The sequence below is a fragment of the Thermobia domestica genome, chromosome 18 (genome assembly GCF_964235325.1).
Source record: "Thermobia domestica chromosome 18, izTheDome1.hap1.1, whole genome shotgun sequence".
Taxonomy (NCBI): Eukaryota; Metazoa; Arthropoda; class Insecta; order Zygentoma; family Lepismatidae; genus Thermobia; species Thermobia domestica.
In genome coordinates, this window is record NC_137471.1 from 57,757,460 (window position 1) to 57,776,753 (window position 19,294).

The window sequence follows — 19,294 nt, forward strand, 5'->3', positions numbered from 1 at the left end:
TACGATGTTGTCATAATGTACAGTACACAGTAAATGTTTTCACAGAAGAACGGGACTTGGAACACGCGAAACTCCGCCTGCCCCCTTTTACGAAAACAAACTTTCTCGCTGTAAATTCTCTTCAGAAGTTAGGCACGTACGTAGGAATTTGTTTCGGAAGGGGTCCAAATGTTTACGAGGGTCAAAATCCAACACGAGGATAGATTATATTAATTAAATATACAGAAAAGTTGGATTTCGGGGAGATTCTGACCCCCAGGATCCATCCCTGTTGGAAGCGTCCTTGCTGACGTTTGTGAACGTGTCCCCGCTCTGCCCCTTTTTCAAGCAAGAACGTCCTAAATACTGTTATTCGCTAGTGTTCACAAGGGATAAATTTTTCCTCACTATAAAACTTACTGCACTCTGCAAATTATTTGTAAGAATAATTTAAATTTATAGTAAATATATTTCAATCCTGTTATGCATTTAAACTATTAACTTATTTAAAGTTTAAAATCTCGCTCGACGACTCGTTTCATATTGCAGACCTACGATTACTCAAATAACAATTCTTAAAGAATCTGCAGTGTTTTGAAAGTGTACACCAATGGACAGAGATTTTTCCATTCTTTTTCCTAAATCTTTCTAACATGAGGTCAGAAAAGGCGCCCAGTCCCTTGTTTCAAAGAGAAAGATGAATCTGGAATAGAGAATTTTCTTCACATCATCATTAAAAAAAAAAAAAAAAAAGTCATACTTCACATATAAATCGGGAAGTTAGGGTCCTCCTCTTCGGTCGAAAGGGACGGTATATTGAAATTACGGAGTAGTGACTATCGTAAACAAATTATATTAACGACATAGAAGCAGATTTCATAACCTACACTGTTGGATGTTCCACAGACAAGGGAAAGCTATATGAAAGCTGCCTATTCGGTGTATGGAGATTTGTTGCGTTAAATAAGGAAGACGTAATATTTTCCATAAGTAGAAGCTTTGTATATACTTAAACACAAACAAACAATCTGCTGAGCAAAACAATATATTCACATAAAAAAACTACACACGTGTTACAGTTTCGCCAACTAACATTTTGGCTTCATCAGACACTATCCAGATAGTCTCTGATGAAGCCAAAATGTTAGTTGGCGAAACTGTAACACGTGTGTAGTTTTTTTATGTGAATATATTGTTTTGCTCAGCAGATAGTTTGTTTGTGTTTAAGGAAGACGTGTATTTGAATGATTGCAATAAACCCCGGGCAACATTTTACAGGTCAAGGGAAGACAAAAGTTTTCAGAAAATGATACAAGGAAATTTCTCGAAAGGCTTCATAGTAAAAGATGGGTAAAGCTACAAAGACAACTGAACAATAATCGGGATGACAAAAATGAGCAAATCAACTCTACAATTATCACAGAAACGCACTATGTCCAATTAATCAAACACAAATCCCGGCTTTCTGCGGTACGAATGCAAATCAGGTTTAAGTGCATCAGGAGAAGGCTTCAAGCTTATATCAGCTTCAATTCTTAATGTCTGGTGAAGATGGAGAAATGAAAAAATATGGTATAATAGTACACAGTGATATTCCTGTAAAATTACCCGGTTCACTACCCGTAAGTTTACCTACAAAAAGAGCCCTACGAAACACATCTCAAATAGTGAGTATCTTGAATGCCCGCAAGCAAGCGTGGCCTAAAATCAATATGACTATACTTTGCTGTGGCCTGCTTCAGTGAAAGCTGAGATGAAACAATAGTTTGTTCCTATGGCGCCATATAGAAAAACAAATGGATTTTCCAAAGTTCGTAAATTTAATGGTTCGCGAATTTGTTTTTATAGATCGCGAAAACCTTCCATAATCCTTGTTAACCCCCTTGCAGTGTTCTATATCTCAAATCTGAGGTAAATTGTCAATTTTGTTACATGTTAGCCACGCACTTCATCCAAGCATATACTACTTTTACCAAGTAAATTGCGCATATGGAATATACGAGTGTCGTTTTTCTTGAGCTGGCAATACCATCGAAATACGCTTATCTCCTAGTTCTGTAAACGTATGTATGTTGGCTACAGATCACTGCTCCGTGTTAGTGAACTATAAGTATTTAAAAGTGATGTGTGCATGTGAAAGTTTAATAGACCTACACAATGTTTACCCACCAGGAACAGTGAGAGTTAACCAAGTTTCAAACTGCACTTCAAGGAAAAACACAAATTCACAAGCTTGTGATGACTCTGCTCTATTGTATCGCACTGAGGCCAAATTATCAAGGGTACCCTCGCACCTTTATCAATCCATAGCAGCACACAGATGCACTTTGCACAGGATCGATGGGCATGTAAAAAGATTTAGAGAAGGACCTTGGTAAAGTATCAGCAAAAGGGTGGAATATCACCTTATCGAATGCAGAAGTAGGAAGGGAAGGAAATGCGAACATATTTACTTTGAACGATATGAAAAGGAAAGTGAAGTATTCCCTATCTTATTACTGCAATTAAACAAATGTGGGCTTGATCCTATGAGCATAAACCGGATCGGCAGTTGTTAAATAAATTGAGTCATCTGTCTTCATTACACCCAAAGAAATTGACAACTGGCCGCAAGGTGATGATACGGGTATATGACTACCAATGGGTTAGCCTTTCGCAGACTATTGCACAAGGGACAGCGGTGAATAGTGTTTACTGTCCCCATTACGTGGAATCATCTGCCGCTACAAATCTGCAATCATGAAAATAGGTAACTGTCCATAACACCAGGTGCAATACGTTACATGACGTGCAGAATTTACTGCAGAAATTGAGTTGGAAAATATTAGAGCAACTGCTTTTCCACCAGACATGAGTCCTTGTGACTATGACTGTTCTCCAAAAATGAAAGGACCCACTACGAGGGAAACATTTCCGTGATCCTCCAACATAATTTCCATTGTAGGGTACTCTCTTTGAACGCTATCACAACTGATGCACTCAGAGACATACGAATCCTCTTCATGTTTGATGCAAGTTACCGCAGCAGCAGTAGATTATAGCGAGAGACTATAATGTCCTTCAAGTCAGGCATGCTACAACCCTTGTACAACGTTTTCACGTACTCACAAAATGAAGGAAAAAGAAAGCCAATCTGCATGGTTCCGTTGGACTTTTCTTTCCGCACTCCACTCTCCTTGATTTTTAAAATTTTGAAAAAGCGTTATCTCTGAAACTATCCCTTTATCTATGCAAATTCAACAGTTAACGTAGCATATCCTATAACTATGGAACCCACTGAATTAGTAATAATAATTCCTGTGTTGGCAGCGGGAAGCTCTGTTTATTAGTAGGAAAAAATCCATTATTCAATTCCACCTAGCTATGATTTCTGTACCAGTAGATTCTATGACATTTTATTTTGATCGTCCAATCAACATTAAAGATGCAATTTTTCAGAAATGCTTTTATTCGGAAGCCACAACTTCTAAACGAAATCTCAATGGACCATGCTAACTGCTACTTTACGTATATTTTAGAACTATCGTGTGGTATACTTTAAAGTAGCCTTCTAAAGCTTTACTAAGTAGATATAGAGTGGTACAGTTATAGCAAAGGAATACTCCACTTCTTTTGTCAATAACTTTGAAACTTTTTTTTTTTTTTCTGACAACGATAAAACGTAATTCATTGTATGTCACACAAAACAACACTCAAATTGGTAAATTGAGTATTGACAAAACGGGATGGAATATACTTCGGCTGCTGAAGCACTAACTCATTGAACATATGCCCACAACCATATGTTCCCCGAAATGGGACATTCATTTCCTCTTTGTCATTCATTCCCCTTAACAACAAAGAAACTCACATATTTTCTATACTTATCTTTCTTTTAGTTAATTCATTAAGCACACACCAAAAAGTTCGACTAGGTCGTCAGTACAGCCCGGGTCTCGGGCTTATCGTGCTGATGTAATTACTAAGCCGCTTTGTCATATTTTCAGCCTTGAGGTCCGTACTCAGCCACTGGCGGACTGAACACAACTTCTGTTGTATTTGGCCAACCGAATGTAAACTTGGTATACATACACACTCATCATTAAGAATACATTAATAGCTGTCCCAACAACGATTTCTGTATTCTAATTTCGCACTTTTTCATAAAACGGAAAAAAAAAATGGTTGAACAGTTTATAATGAATTTTTGAACATAATTGGCATTTCGGATGCCCTGGGTATTTATGATTACCAGTAGGGGAGGGGTTATATTTTCTGCCAAGGAATAATAACTGAACGGTTTTAAACGAATTTTTGAACACAGCACTTAGACCGAGCTGGCTTTTTACAATTTTATTTCGATTAGAAACGTATTCTCAGGAGTGAAGAGGGAGAGGTACAAATATTTTCCACAAACCTATGCTTCCCGTGCGAAGTACGGGCATTTCAAATTGTTAGATATATATGAGACATAAAAGAAACAACCTCCGTTTTTTTTTAAATCATATCAGGAGCAAATCCAATAAAATTCAAGAGTGATAAAGGAAAATAAGTCAGAAAATCTGATTTGATCCCTGACCCTATCGCACTTTGCACCTAAACAAGACACTTATATAAGGAAAATATCGGCTACTTCATCTCTCATACATTACAGTGGAACTCCTGAATAATGGATACTGACGAAAGATAACTGTCCGTAAATGAGAGGCTACTCAAATTTAACTATTTACAGCTCATGAGGCAATTTATGCAGTATACAGTAAATAAATTAATACAAATGCAAATATACACTATTATCGCAATAATGTATTCAGTATTCGAATTTCTGGGATATAAAAAAGAAAGAAATACCCTCTGTACTGAAATAAAAAGTTTGTCTCGAAGATGTGTCTATATGGTAATGCAAAATGTACTGCATGTAGGTAATTTTTAAGTACATCACAATTCCCTATAAAATGAATTTCAAATTCAGTTTGGCATTCGTGCGTGTGGCATTTCACCAAGTTATGAACCCGTGGCAAATACATTGTGCAGGGAAGGGATTTTCTATTTTTTGTACTGCATCGAAAATTTATTTTGAACTGTAGAAAGTATTGTGTTAAATACGTAGGAACTGATGATAGTTCCTGCTCGTTATAAAGAGGCTAAAGAAACGCTCGGGAAAATAATGTTCGTGTCCGTAAAAGGAGGGTTTTGTCTTGTAATAATAGATATAAATTTTTGCCTGGACAACGAAATATGCCCGCATTATGAAAGTGTCCGTCAAGGGAGAAAATTTTACTGTATGTAGTTTTTCTTATGCGTCCTGTATACAAAGAAGTTCCAAGAATCCGTACTCTATACTAATAGCGAAATCAATGAAGTAAATCACAATGAAATGGCTGGTGAAATGAATGAGTATTTCTAGAAACCATTCCCACAGAGAAGAATAAAACACATCACATTTTTCAAGGTTACTTCAAAATCATGACTTCAACTGAAATTTTGAAGAATAGTCCTTAGTTAGGGTATGTTCAGGAAGATGAAACTATCTGAAACCGGAAGGAAACAAAAAGGTATAACGATGACAGAAAAAAAACACGATTATATAGAATGGAGCGACGTCTTAGGAAGAGGAAGTATACTGAAAATTTGTATAAGAGCAGGAACAGACCGCGTACACTAGCTGTTGAATCGGAAAACAAGTAAGGAAGGATGATAAATTTTGTACAATAATTCAAGACGAGTTTGAGGAAGAGCTATCGAAGATGAAAAATGGGAAGTTAATTGAGGTGAACAATACCAATTAAATTTCAGAGTATGTGGGGCGAAGAAGGAAAAAATAAAAAGTTTTCGTATCTAATGAAATACATGAGGCAGGATAGTAATCAGGAGGTTCCTTGAAGACAAGAGCGATATTATTGCCTAAGGAATAGAATCTAGAAAGACGTGAGAATTACAGAACTACAGAGTTACATACATACTATATTTCGAACACTGAATAAAATGTTATATGGCAGAACAAATGAGGAAGTTGTCAGTTAGGATTACTAAGAGTTAGGGACGTAAGATGTTATCCATTTAAGAATAATGCGTGAAAGGTTACAGAAAAAGCCATGGAAATACAAGAAGTGTTCACAGAATAAAGTTTTACCGAATAAACTCGAGATCATGGTGGAAATGCTAAAGACTGATGTGTTGGAATGGAAAAGCGAACGTACACAAGAAACCTATAGATGAACCAATAAGTTAGAACTGAGAAGAAAATTATAGATCTTAGTTTAACTGAAAGGAAACATCGATAACCCCTCAAACGGATTGTTTTATATTGATAAGTAACAAAGTGGAGAAAGTGTATTTTGAGTATGTGGAAGGATTAGATGTACAAGTTTTGCAGATGATAGCTCGTCTCACAGAACTTAAATAATAATAATAATAATTTAAGAATCGAGGAAAAACTGTAACCAATATGAGATGAAAAAACAAACAAACAAAAAAAAAAAACAGCTACGGTGATTGGAGGAAAGTTGTTTGCATCAGCTGTAGAGAGGTAGAAATAGAACACGTGATTAGGTTCTGTATCTACGTAGTATCTTAGTGAAGACACGAAATACCAATGTACACTAATGTCCAAAATGATTGTCGCATATCTATAACTGTCTTCTTGTAAGAATATAATTTGATAATGATTTTGCAGGGTACTTTTAATACTGATAATCGGGAAATGTATCTTCGTGGTAAATTTCATAATAAAAGAATTATCAATACGAAAATTGGAATGAGTAAAACAAAATGTTGCTAAATGGAGAAGAAAGTATTATTTTCGTTTTATTGTTCTTATTTACTGCTCTTTTGACATGAAATTTACCACATACATGTCTTTGCCCATTATACACGTATAAGAAATACCAGGTGAATTCGTTATCAAATTATATTCCTACAACAACGTATTTATAGACATGCGACAATAATTTTGGACATGAGTGTACATAAAAGTACAGCAACGATGAAAGAAATATTCAGGAATAAAAAAAAAGCGTACTTTGAGAGTCGTTGAAGAGTAAGTTAAGAAAACAGATCACCAAATGTTTATGTCGATGAGTATTGTACTGCATGGGGCATAAACATGGAAATCACGTTAACACGATTAAAATGATTAAGAGGTTTTTCGAAATGTAGCTCTGAAGAATAAATGGAGAAAATTGACTGGGCAGGGTACTTACGAGGTGGACATACATTTGGGATAAATGTTTTGTCAAAGAAGTGACACAAGTCATTTGCAAGAAAACGTAACGAGAACAAAAGGCTACAACTAACGAACATATTAATATATTAAAATGAGTTAAATGCTACATCCAACTAAGATAATTCCCATAGTCGATTGAAACTCTTTAATTTGTAGCAAGAGACCTGACAATGATGCAAAAAATGCTTACGATGACAATGGCATTCTTGAAAATACGAAGTACTGTGAAATAGAGATCAATATGGTATTTTCCGTCAAGAGGTAAACGGGCACTGTTTCTCTATATTCCAATATGCTTTTTCTTCTGCCACTATCTTGAAGGAACAAGGATTTAATAACAATACAAGGCATGATTGGCTGATTGATTAAAGTTAGACGTCCCTTCTAGTGCCGAGGCTATATGGGATGTGGACCTACAGTTTACGGTGGAATCCGAATTACCGTAAAGTTTCATGGTTTCCCAAAGGTAATCGAACCCGAAGTCCTATACACCAAATGCACGCTTATTAGCCACTAGCTGAGAGGGCAAAAATGGCATGACTTTACGCCTGACAAATTTCTTAATTTAGTTGAATTAATGCAAAGGTGGATTGGACTAATAACTATATGTTCCAAATATAAGATTTTGCTGTTGAACTATCACAGTTCCTCGAGACAAGTTTATACTTTACATGTCAATGGAGGTAAACTACGCAAAATATTACTAACTTACAAATTTGGCACACGTCTCTGTTACTTCTACGCACACAATCACTGTATTTTTCGACATTTCACTCATATTACTCGAAATTAAAATAATATTTTTCATTACTTTATAAAAACCATTAATTATGTACCAGGATGTGCAATTTTACTGCGCTCATTAATGATTTAATGAAAGACTGACATCTTGTTGTGGCAAGATCTTTGCTGTATTCCAGGGTTCCTACTGATTTGGAGAAATCTTCCCTGACTTCTCCCTGACCTTCCTTGACCTTTGGCAGGAAATTCCCTGACTTTCATGACAGGTGTCGGATGACGTTAACATATAAATAAGGAATAAATAACGGCGAATATTTATATATGAGAACATTTATTTCATGAAGACAAATAATAATCAACTGCTCACATGTACATTCCACTTACCACTCATAAAAATCTAAGCAAAGCTTCATACTGTGATCATTAATGGTTGGTTAAGCTGAAATTGGTGTACAGTTAATGTTAGAAAAATTATATTTTATAACATTTCCCTGACTTTTCCTGATTTCCAGTCTTTCTCCCTGAGTTTCCCTGACCCGCACAATTTTCCCTGACTATCCTGACCAGTAGGAACCCTGTATTCTAACTATCGCACAACTAATCGTTCATATTGTAAGTTAAAAATTTCAACCACTGGTTTACCAGAAAATTTCTAAAATTCAACCAGCACCTGTCAACACTCTTTACAAGAATTGTCCACTATAATTATACTTAAAAACTGCTATTGCTGCTAACATGTGGCATCAGCATTACCATCCCTAGCATTTTTTATTCTTGAAAAACTCGTTGCTATTATTATTGTTATTAAGGAATCATATTCAATCATTGTCATTTACTCACACATTTTCAATCATTATCTTTTATTCAATCAGACCACAGTTTTCGCGAATTATATAATGACTCTCTAACGATAAAAGCATTATCACTCTACATAGCTGCTTCACTACACTGATTTTATTTCGAAGTACTTTCTGCATAACTCCGGGCTACTCTGACTTTCATTTCCCCAGAACTCATCCGTTATCTCCGGACTTCCAACGATTATTACGACAAATACAAAACACATTTATTACAGAACAATTATAGATAACAAGCATTCATTTAACAATAATTTTTACTAAGCACTATCATAAACCAAAGGAATCAAACACGTACAGAAATAGTTTGCGAATATAAATACAGCATCATGATAGAAGATAGAATATAGCAGCGATGAAAACTATAGGTCCGAAGCAGCTAAAACTAGCATAACTGTCGCCCAAACTATAGGCCAAAAAGGAGATTTTTTTTTTGCCTATCTTATAACAAAAAAAAAAAAAATCTTGTCACTGATTTTAGATGAACAGAGAGAGAGAAAAAAAAAGATCGAATCTGCATTTAATACCTATTGAGAATATACAACCACGGCTAACGCAGATTTTCGTTTTGCTTCACTGAGCTGGGATTTCTCGGACTTCAAATCAACTTTACATTCCTTCTCTTTCAGGTTAAAGACTATGACCATAGTATCACATCCAAGTCATTTTTTTTTAATACACTTGAAAAATAAGTACATACTTTGATAGAATATTCCTGTAAGCACATACAAAGTTGCCCATTATGAAAGTTTGTTTCGATTTTAATGTCCCTTTTCAGCTACTAGACTATTCAAGACGTGAACATCTAGTTTATCGTGACATTCGATCCACACACTTGATATGTTTCTAACGGGAATCGAACTCACAAAGTCCATACTGTGTGTTTAAAATACAAAGGAACTACCAGTAAGCCACCATGGCCCGTTTCCTTACGTTACTTCTACTAGGTATTATTTCGGAATATTGTATTTATTAGCTACTATATGGGGAGACAGCTCTATGCGTGCAAGGAATCTAAGGTTCAATGTACAGTATTTTTCTACAGTTGAACATGATATTTATCTTGCACAGTAAGTGTACAATGAACTTTTGACTTTTTAGTATAGAACAGGAAACAATTTTGTTAAAAAGATCTTTGATAGGACTCAAACAGTTGGTGAAAGTTACTGATTAAAATCACATATATTTTGAACTTACTAAAAGAAATAACTTAATTCTTCCTTGAACAAGCAATTGACAGGCTCAGTTCCTTGAATACTTTCAGTCTCAATTTGTTTAGAAACATTTCTATTCTCTGATAAATTTTATCACAAAAACGTAAATTCCGTGATAAAAGAATTCATGGGATTTGTTTTTTTAACTTGTGTGAATGTATGTGCTAAATTAACACCGTGCGGGAAAATAGTCAGTGCTTCTGGTCATAAGTTCGATTCTCGATGGTGGGACTACAACTGTCAGTTTGATCAAATATGAGAAAATTGGAAAGAAGCACTACTAAAATTAAGAGAAAGGCTAATGACTATGATGTTAGAAATAGTTCAACAGTATCGACTGACACAAGCAGCAAATCGTCTAGCCTCCAAAGCCTTTCGCATCTCCAAGTATTTTAATAATTCTAAATAATGAAAATATAGGCTAAAAATATCGTATTTTTCCGTTCAAAAATCATGCTATCTATATAATATTTTCTAATACGACATATTTTTTCTACAGTTCGATACTTTTGTGACCAGATCTTAACTTTAAATTTTTCAAACAACTCGACTGAAAACAGCGTTCACCTCTGGTGCTTGGGGTCCGGGTTCGATCCCAGACCCCGCCAAGTGAACTTTGTGGTGGACAAACACCGTTTTCTCAAAGTTCTCCCGTTTCCTCCCACTTTCTTCATTCCACCATTTCATTCATTAATCATCATCACCGTCCCCTTTAGCCTTAACCATGGAACGTAAAACTCAAAGATTTCATTTCATTTTCGACTGAAAGTTAAGTTTTATTCTGTGTTCTCCAACTTTCGAACAGTTTTATTCTGTGTTCTCCAACTTTCCAACAAGGCATGATGAATCGCCTTACAACAGATCAGGAGCGGTCAACGCTTCTCCAAAGTTAACTTAGCAACCACCGTGTTTAGCAAGGTTTTAAGACCACTCTTCTTTCACATTTCGACCAACGTATGTTTCATTGTGAGGAACAATGCACACTTTCAATTGATCAACAATGCAAAATTTTTGAAACGGAGAGACCTCTCAGCAACTACCCATTTTAATGACCTCTTCCCCTTCCCTTCCCAAATTGGTGTGTAAGTCTTGTATGATAAAATAAATTTACAACCCTTAATCAACGACACCCTGACCATCAAGTGATGGACGAAAGCACATGCAGATGGGGTTACTTGTTTTGATCCATGGGACCTCGACAACAAGGATTTCACAAAGTCAAAACAACATGTAATTGGCCTTTTCCCCATCTACTTGTTACCTGGAAGTCCTTTGTGAACGAATTATTAAAACTGATTATGGTTACGTGACAGGTGTATGTCCTAAATAGTGTCTTCCACTCTGTTTATCTACAATACTCTCCAGCAAGATGAAAAGGACTGCGTGTGAAATTGTGTAATTCTAAAGAATTTCTCAATCTAGAGTATTAACATGAATTCGAACATCAGTGTCTTTCGCAAGTTGTGCTGAAATAAACCGAATTCAAACGTTTTTTATTCTACATGATCGTTGTAATATGGAATAAACAGGAAACACAGTGCCAGATGGACATAGCGAAATGGTGGACAGATTGGTCTGGGCTTACTCTACGTATATAACTGGAGGCACTTCATAGAACAAGTGCTTACAATTGCAATCTTACAAACTGCGATGAGAGGGTACGTATTCATGATCTATTTCCCATGATTATAGCTCACTTGAAGGGAAAAAAAAAAAAAAAAAAAACTCGAGAAAAATGAGCTTACAATTGATTCCTTCTTTGTAAACAGTCTAGTTTATTCCAATCAGTGAAAAATGGAGTTGATGCGGTTATAAGAAACGCGGAAGTTTACAAGACACTACTGAAAGAGATGCCCTATTTACATTTATATTACTGTACAGAATGTATATTATGTTCTTAGCAATAACAGTATATTGGAAAAAAAAAAAATCATCTTATTAATGACCTACCCGTCTTACAGACCAGTTTTCAGTGCAACAAGCGGTGGCCACCTAACGTAAGTTCACTGCGTATGATTATAAATATATATCGAACTGCAGCTCGTAAGTTCCAGAACAACAAAGTTGAATGTTGAATGTCACATTATTTATTCTACTTTTATGTTCACCCTTCATTAAGGACACACTGTATCGCACGACCACAATTGAGAGGCGGTCAGTGCTTGCTGGATATCTATCTAAATGGTCATTCGTCCGAGGGTTAAACAACTGAAAATGAAGAAAAATTCTTTAACTTACAAGAACCTTAAAACTTTATCGTTAGCTGCACCCCTTGGAAATTAAATGCAATTCGTTAGAAAAAAGTTGTCCGTCTGACGTCTATTAAACAGCTATGACAAAAATGTATTTCACGGGTTGATTCGTATGTAAACAACTCAGTATGCTGACAGTAAAACAGCTTGTACTTAATGTGTCTAAAGTATTTCTTTTCTGACGATAGGTATATTTATTTGCGAATTAGCTTGCAAAAGTAATGAGAAGTTTTACGGATTGAAGATGGCTCAAATATTTTACCGAAATGAGCTTGGAAAAACGATTTTGTCCTTTTCTTGTGGAAACGGCGAGAAGATAGAAACTTTCTTGCATTTTTTTCCCCAATGTGATCGGTATCAACAGATGTGGACGGCAATTTGGACTTCCAACATTATTTGAAACATTCCTCGCCATACACTTCATGCAACTCGTCGAAGGTATCTGTGCAACTTCTCGGCAATTTCACACATATCTCCACATAACAAACTTGTAGCTCTTTTGTTTTATTCGTGGTCGAGAAACCGATAATCGCCACGGATACTATGCGCTCTACTGTACTACTCCTGTTAGTAGCAGATTAAAATACCCAGTTAAATGTCCAAGGACAGGCCTCAATCGCGCGTCTAACTGGTGATCGAGATCGGCGGAAACATGTCGCAGAAAATATATAAGAAGTGAAAAGACCTACCTTCACTAATAGCTCGAAGAGGAAAAGAATTTGAGATTGGGTATCAATTCCGAATGTCTGATTATTAGTTTCGAACGATTTCATTACTCCGTTAGCTTACTTCACAACTTCGCAATAAATATTTCTAAGTTGCTCATTTGTCAATTGCCATTGTAAAGCATATCTGATTCAACTGACTGATTGTAACGTTCTTGTGCAGGATCGAGGCTAGATGCGATGGGATTCAAAATACTACTTGAGTTTTTATCCAAGGCTAGTACCCACAACACATATTTTATTCGATACTAATTTTTTATCAGTGTTACTACTTTCAGATTCAAAAATATTTACGTTCAAGATCGCATTAATATCTTCATAATTACAAATCAAAACAACTGTTTATCGTCATACTCTACTTTGAAAACTACGAATTTATACACGTAATCCAACATTAATTTTCGCTGTGCATAAATGATCTAATTTTTCAATTGAATTGAACTGAACTAATCTTGAATATAATGTCCCTTTCAACAGCGAGGCTATATGAGACAGAACCTACTGATTAACGTGGAATACGAACCACATGAGCTCCCACCGGGAATTGAACCCGGGTCTCCCACGCCAAAGGTACGTACACTAACTGCTTAGCCACGAAGCTCTATCTAATTTCTCAATAATGAAAATCATACAATTGGACTCGATTATGACGACATGGAAGAGCTTCAAAAAAGTGTCGTTGTAACCGAGGTATGTAATATCAGTATCAGGAATCGGAGGTTAGGAATGATTACGTATTTGACCACTCGATCAAGTTACAGTTATGAACTCGAGAAAGGGCGATTTTGACTGATGCATTTCATCGTTGGGCTAACCAATACGCGTACCTCAAAATTTGCGTTCTGACGTTAACATGGATATGTAATCTGATTTTATGAAATCTGCTGATTACTGTAAGAATCATAGGCGACGACGGCTTTATTCCTGAAATATCGAGTTGATGAGAAGGCGGAGCGATCGGTATATCTCGTAAAATCATATAACGTACTGGCTAATTAATATTGCAAATTTTGAGATATCCCTATTGTTATTCCAACGATTATTTGTGAATGTCGTACTAAACATGGTATAAAATCACTTGCCTTATAAGGAATTACTTGGTCTCATTGAATATTCGACGCAATAGACGAGGTATCGCAGAAACTGGTGTTGCTACAACCAAGTGTAACTGTTTCAAGTGTGAAGGTTCAATGTAGGTATTGCTCCGTATACAAAAACCAAAGTTTATCTCAATATTTCAGGGCTTTTCGAGGCGTTTTCATGATATATATATATATATTTTTTTTTTTTTAACGCTTAAAACAAGGAAGAAATGAAGGAACCAGTGTCAAATACCCATTAAAAGTTCAGCTATTTGTACAGAGTGTTTCAGGGAGAAATAACATCTCTTTGGAAGGCGATAGAGGTGGTCATTCTAAGACAAAAATGAGCATGTGTCCTATTCTCAATGGATTTGAAGGTACCGATTGTGAACCATTTTTGACCTTACGTTGTTTATTGCCTCTACTTATTCTACAGAGATGAGACATAGGGCACTTGAACATTCATGAAATGGATTTCCAAAGATAGTATGTAGCATTGGTGTCTTTGGAAGGGAAGCTATTGACAGAAGTTTGGGAAATTATTATTATTATTATTTTATTTAATTTTTCACAATTACGACCTTTAGGCTAACGGAGATAGATAATTACTGAAAGTTAATGATTGTGAAATTCATTTTTTATCCTCTTCTACCGAAAATCGAATCCGATTCGTCCACCACAGGCACACGTGCTGGCCACTACACTACCTGGAAGATCTAGGAAAATTTGAGAAAACCAAAATTATTTTAAGACTGTTTAAGGGGAATCGGATGGTAATGCTGATTCCCAAATTTCTTCAGTAACTTTTTAAATAAAGACACCACTGCTACATGCTGCATACCGCTGGAAAGGCCATCATTATTGAAATGCACTGTCTCACCTCTGAGGAATAACTACAGGATTAGTACTAAACAACAAAAAGTGGAAAAATGGTCGAGAATAGGACACATGGTCATATGAACTTTTTTGTTGTTGCTTAGAATGACCTCCCCTATCACCTCCGAAAGAGACGCTATTTCCTACTGTGGCACCATATACATGATGCAGAAAAAGTCCGGGAACGGACCAATATTTCGTGGAATATACAGATCAGAGAAAAAAACACGTGTTAAATAGTTTTGGAAAAGCTATCCCATGATACAAACGCAACCCTTATCCCCACCCCTCCGAGGGTACGGGAGAAACTTTAAAATATTAAATGGGAACCCCCATTTCTTATTGCACATTTGGATTCTCCAGAAAAAATGAAAATCCGCAGTCCAGTACGCTAACCGTATGGCCACAGAGTACAGGACTGATAATTTACTTTTTCATAACGTTTTGGTACTCCGCCCCTTTTTTGTGTGCGTGTTGATTCAAGCGCCATCCGTGAAGGCATGTTTTCAATTCTGGGTAGAACCAGTGTCACTTTTTCTGGAGAATCCAAATGTACAATAAAAAATGGTTTCCATTTACAGTTATCTCTCATACCCCGAAGGGGGTAGCGATAGGGGGTTACGTTTGGTATCATTGGATAGCTATTTCCAAACTATTTAAAACTTTTTTTTATTTTGCTGATCTGAATATTTTGCGATATATTGCAGCATACAACTAGTGAATCGTTTCCAGAAGAACAATAGTTATCTTTGCGTACAGTACAACTCTCAGTTCCGTCAACGATAATGGAGGAGGAAACTGCGCCAGATTCACTGCTCTCAAAGTAAAATCATATGTTCGATAATGTTCACATCGGGGAACTGAGTAGGTCAGAAGTGTGAAGTTCATCATGATGTTCCTTAGATCACGACTGAACAGGTTTAGCTACGTGTATTAGTGTATTGTCATTTTCGAAGACTGTTTTATTAGGGAACAACATATACAAGAAGAGCGTCCCAAAAGTAAGTTTACAAGGCATATTTGGAAAGTATCATATTGTTTGTTGTACATGAACAAATGCACAATATATCGCCAAGACTCCTGAGACGAGCTTGTCGATGTCACTTTCGTAACATGTGTGTATGTGTTTGGGGGGGAAGGGGGTGACTGTTGAATCAGTGTTGCACCGATGTTTTCATATCTTCGTCAAGTGATATAAAGTGACGAAGATACCAAAACATCGGTGCAACATTCAACAGTCAGAACTCCCCTCCCCTTCGCGCACACACACGTTTTACGAAAGTTACATCGACGGGCTCGTCTCACCTGCCTTAACGTCTTATTACAATGTTATTTGAATAGGTAACTACTGAAAAGATGCTTGTGGAATTACATGGATGATGATCTTTTAGGCAATTTATACCTTAGAAACCTAGCAAGATGGCATCAATATGTTTTCACTCGTCGATTCTCGCAAGTTTTACACTTGTAATATGGTATATAAGCAGGAAGACAACTTGGTAGACGATTTGTACTTGATAACTCACCTAACAGTGTAGTAAAATGACTGAAATAACTAAGTCTGAATAGTGGGCGCAATATTAGGATGGATAATTAATTTTCCTATGTTGTACTTGTAAATGAACTTGCATGAGAGCACAATCTTACCTTTTTCTCTAGGACTTAACACAGGAGGTGAGCACAACTCTCATTTACAACTAACGACAGATTAAAGAGAATCCCTGCCGTAAGGATCTACAAACTAATGAAGGAAGTAGATCCGTTTGTTTTATTTCTATACTATGTTCAATCACTTTTGAGGACCATATATATGTAAAAGAAAGATTTAACGATTTTTCTAACCGCAAATAAAAGATTCAATTTTTGGTTATCTAATTAATGTCATATATGCGCTACACTCACCTGTTTAAAGTCGAATATCAAATAACAATTAAATAAACTCAGTCTGTTCACATACATATATTAAGCTTAAAAAAAGTCCTTATACTCAATCCATAGAATATTCTCATACTTATACTTTTAACGAAGATCTGGAAAATAAAAAATTATATCATTCTATTTTTATAGAATTCGACCCACAAATAACACTACAGAGCTTCTCAAGTTAAGCTACTTTTCTCTGTAAGACTTGAGATATGTTTTCTACGTTCAAATTGAACACAAACTATTTTTAAACTGGTGTTATGCCACATGTTTGATGTTAGAAGAGTATCATATCCTGTGCATGCTGATACTGTATTTAGTTATTTGTTAACGGATTTATATATGTAAACAGCACGTTAACTTTTGATTATTCAAACAATACATCCACATTTTAACACCACTTCACTAGAAAAATTATGCACGGAACTTTTGGTTGCATCGAATCTGAAAAGTAAAATTTCTGACGTATCTAATTTCTTTATTAACATTACTGAATCATTCTGTGTATTGCCTTGCTCCTCTTAGTGTGCACAAACATCACCATTGAAAAAGGAAACACAAAGCAAGCGGGTCGTTCATATTAAGAACATTTTTTTTCTTTCTTTCTTGAACACTTTAGGAGACATAGAATCACTTTACCTACATAGACACCCCGGGTTAACACAGCCTGCAAGTAAACCAACAATACGCAATACCTTCTTGAATGAAGAGAGGGAGTAAGTAATTGAGATAGGAAAAAAAAAAAAAAAAAAAACAATTGTATTCACCATGCGTATTTCAAAAACACTGATGTCAACAACAAATAATGTACCTTTTTTCACTTCTCCTTCACTTCGAGGAGATGTAGACGTCCACCGTGGCTTCTCTTCCGACACTGGAGGTGTATGTGGTCTCTTTGGTGATCTAGGGACTGACGAACGAGGTCGCTTTCTCTCTTCTCTCTCCTGGGACAAATCTCTTGATCTCGAGCGTTCCCATCTGTCCCAAGAACCATCACGAGATTTGTCCCATGAACGGTCGTGGCTTTTCTCCTGGGACCGGCCTCTGGACAATTCTGAAGGAACTCGTTCCCGAACGACTCCATCCAAGGGTCTGTCATGTGGGGGTGCATCCAATGACCTTTCACGGGAGGATAGTTCCAGGGACCTCTCATCAAGCGGTTTTTCACGTGAGGGTAATTCCAAGGATCGTTCACGATGAGGTCCTTCACGGGGAGGGAGTTCCACTGATCTTTCACGTGAAGGAACATCTAACGTTCTCTCTCGAGTTGGCAGTTCCAATGATCTGTCCCTAGAAGATATATCCGAAGACCTGTCTCTAGAAATAGTATCCAATGATCTGTCTCTAGAAGGAACATCTCTAGACGGCAGTTCTAGTGATCTGTCACGAGACAGTCCATCTAACTGGCGATCACACGATGGCCTTTCCGAAGATCTATCACGCACACTTCTTTCTAAACTTCTTTCACGAGGAGTGCTATCCAATGATCTATCCCTTCTACTACTCCAGCCACGATCCCATTCTCTCTCAAAGGATAACTCCCGGTACTCTTTTCTCTCCCTATCTTCTCTCCTACCCCTCTCTTCCCAATCTCTGTCTCTGTCTCGATCTCGATCTCTATTATCACGATCCCGGTCTCTATCCCTTTCTCTGTCTCTTTCTCGATCTCGCTCACGATCTCTGTCCCTATCACTGTCCCTATAACCATCTCTATCCCTTTCCCTGTGTCGATCCCTATCACGATCACGGTCTCGATCTCGATCACGTTCTCTGTCCCTGTCCCTATCACGATCCATTCTTTCTTTATCCCTATCTCTGTCTCTATCTCTATCTCTGTCTCTATCCCTTGATCGTTCTCGATCTCTATCCCATTCTTTGTCTTTTCCTCTATCCCACAACATTTTGTCCTCTGTACTGTTGTTCCACGATAAATGTTCATTTTCATAAGAAGTTGAGTGGGATTCCTTAGATTGATTATAGGAGTCTGTTGTTCCACGAGACTGAATTATTTGTGCCTGCAAAGAAAAATAAACGACACTTTTTAATCAAAACAATAATCGCAGAAATCAAATTACACAATCATAGACTAGAATCAATGAAAAATTAATAATTTTAGCAGTAGACAATAAGGAAGACTGTAAATTCTTTTATTAGCTATCTCTCTTAACAAATATATGCACTTCAGAAACAAATAAAAACATTCGGAATTTGAGTTAATTTTCATTTTCTATTGGAAGACGTACAGTCGCTATTATTACGACGAAGCAACAGAAAATGATCGAACAACTTAATCGCACTTTCATTCCAAGATATGTGGAATGGAAATTAATAAAAGCACATCAAAATAAGTGCATAGGAAAATGAATACATCAATTTATATCTTTATCACAACGACTAGAACAAGTCTCATCGTTCAAGTATTTAGGCAGTATGATAACTGA

At 36.4% G+C, this 19,294-nt stretch overlaps 1 protein-coding gene across 5 annotated transcripts in view; it reads right to left on the bottom strand.

Annotated features, from left to right (window-relative positions):
* The window catches only part of vir (VIR_N domain-containing protein), a 188,056-nt gene that overhangs the window by 91,295 nt on the left and 77,467 nt on the right, over nucleotides 1-19,294 (bottom strand). For all 5 annotated transcript variants that reach the window (XM_081746558.1, XM_081746557.1, XM_081746556.1 and 2 more), the window contains one exon: nucleotides 17,665-18,868. In XM_081746558.1, the coding sequence (XP_081602684.1) occupies nucleotides 17,665-18,868 (1,204 nt within the window). The remainder of the gene's footprint in view (nucleotides 1-17,664; nucleotides 18,869-19,294) is intronic.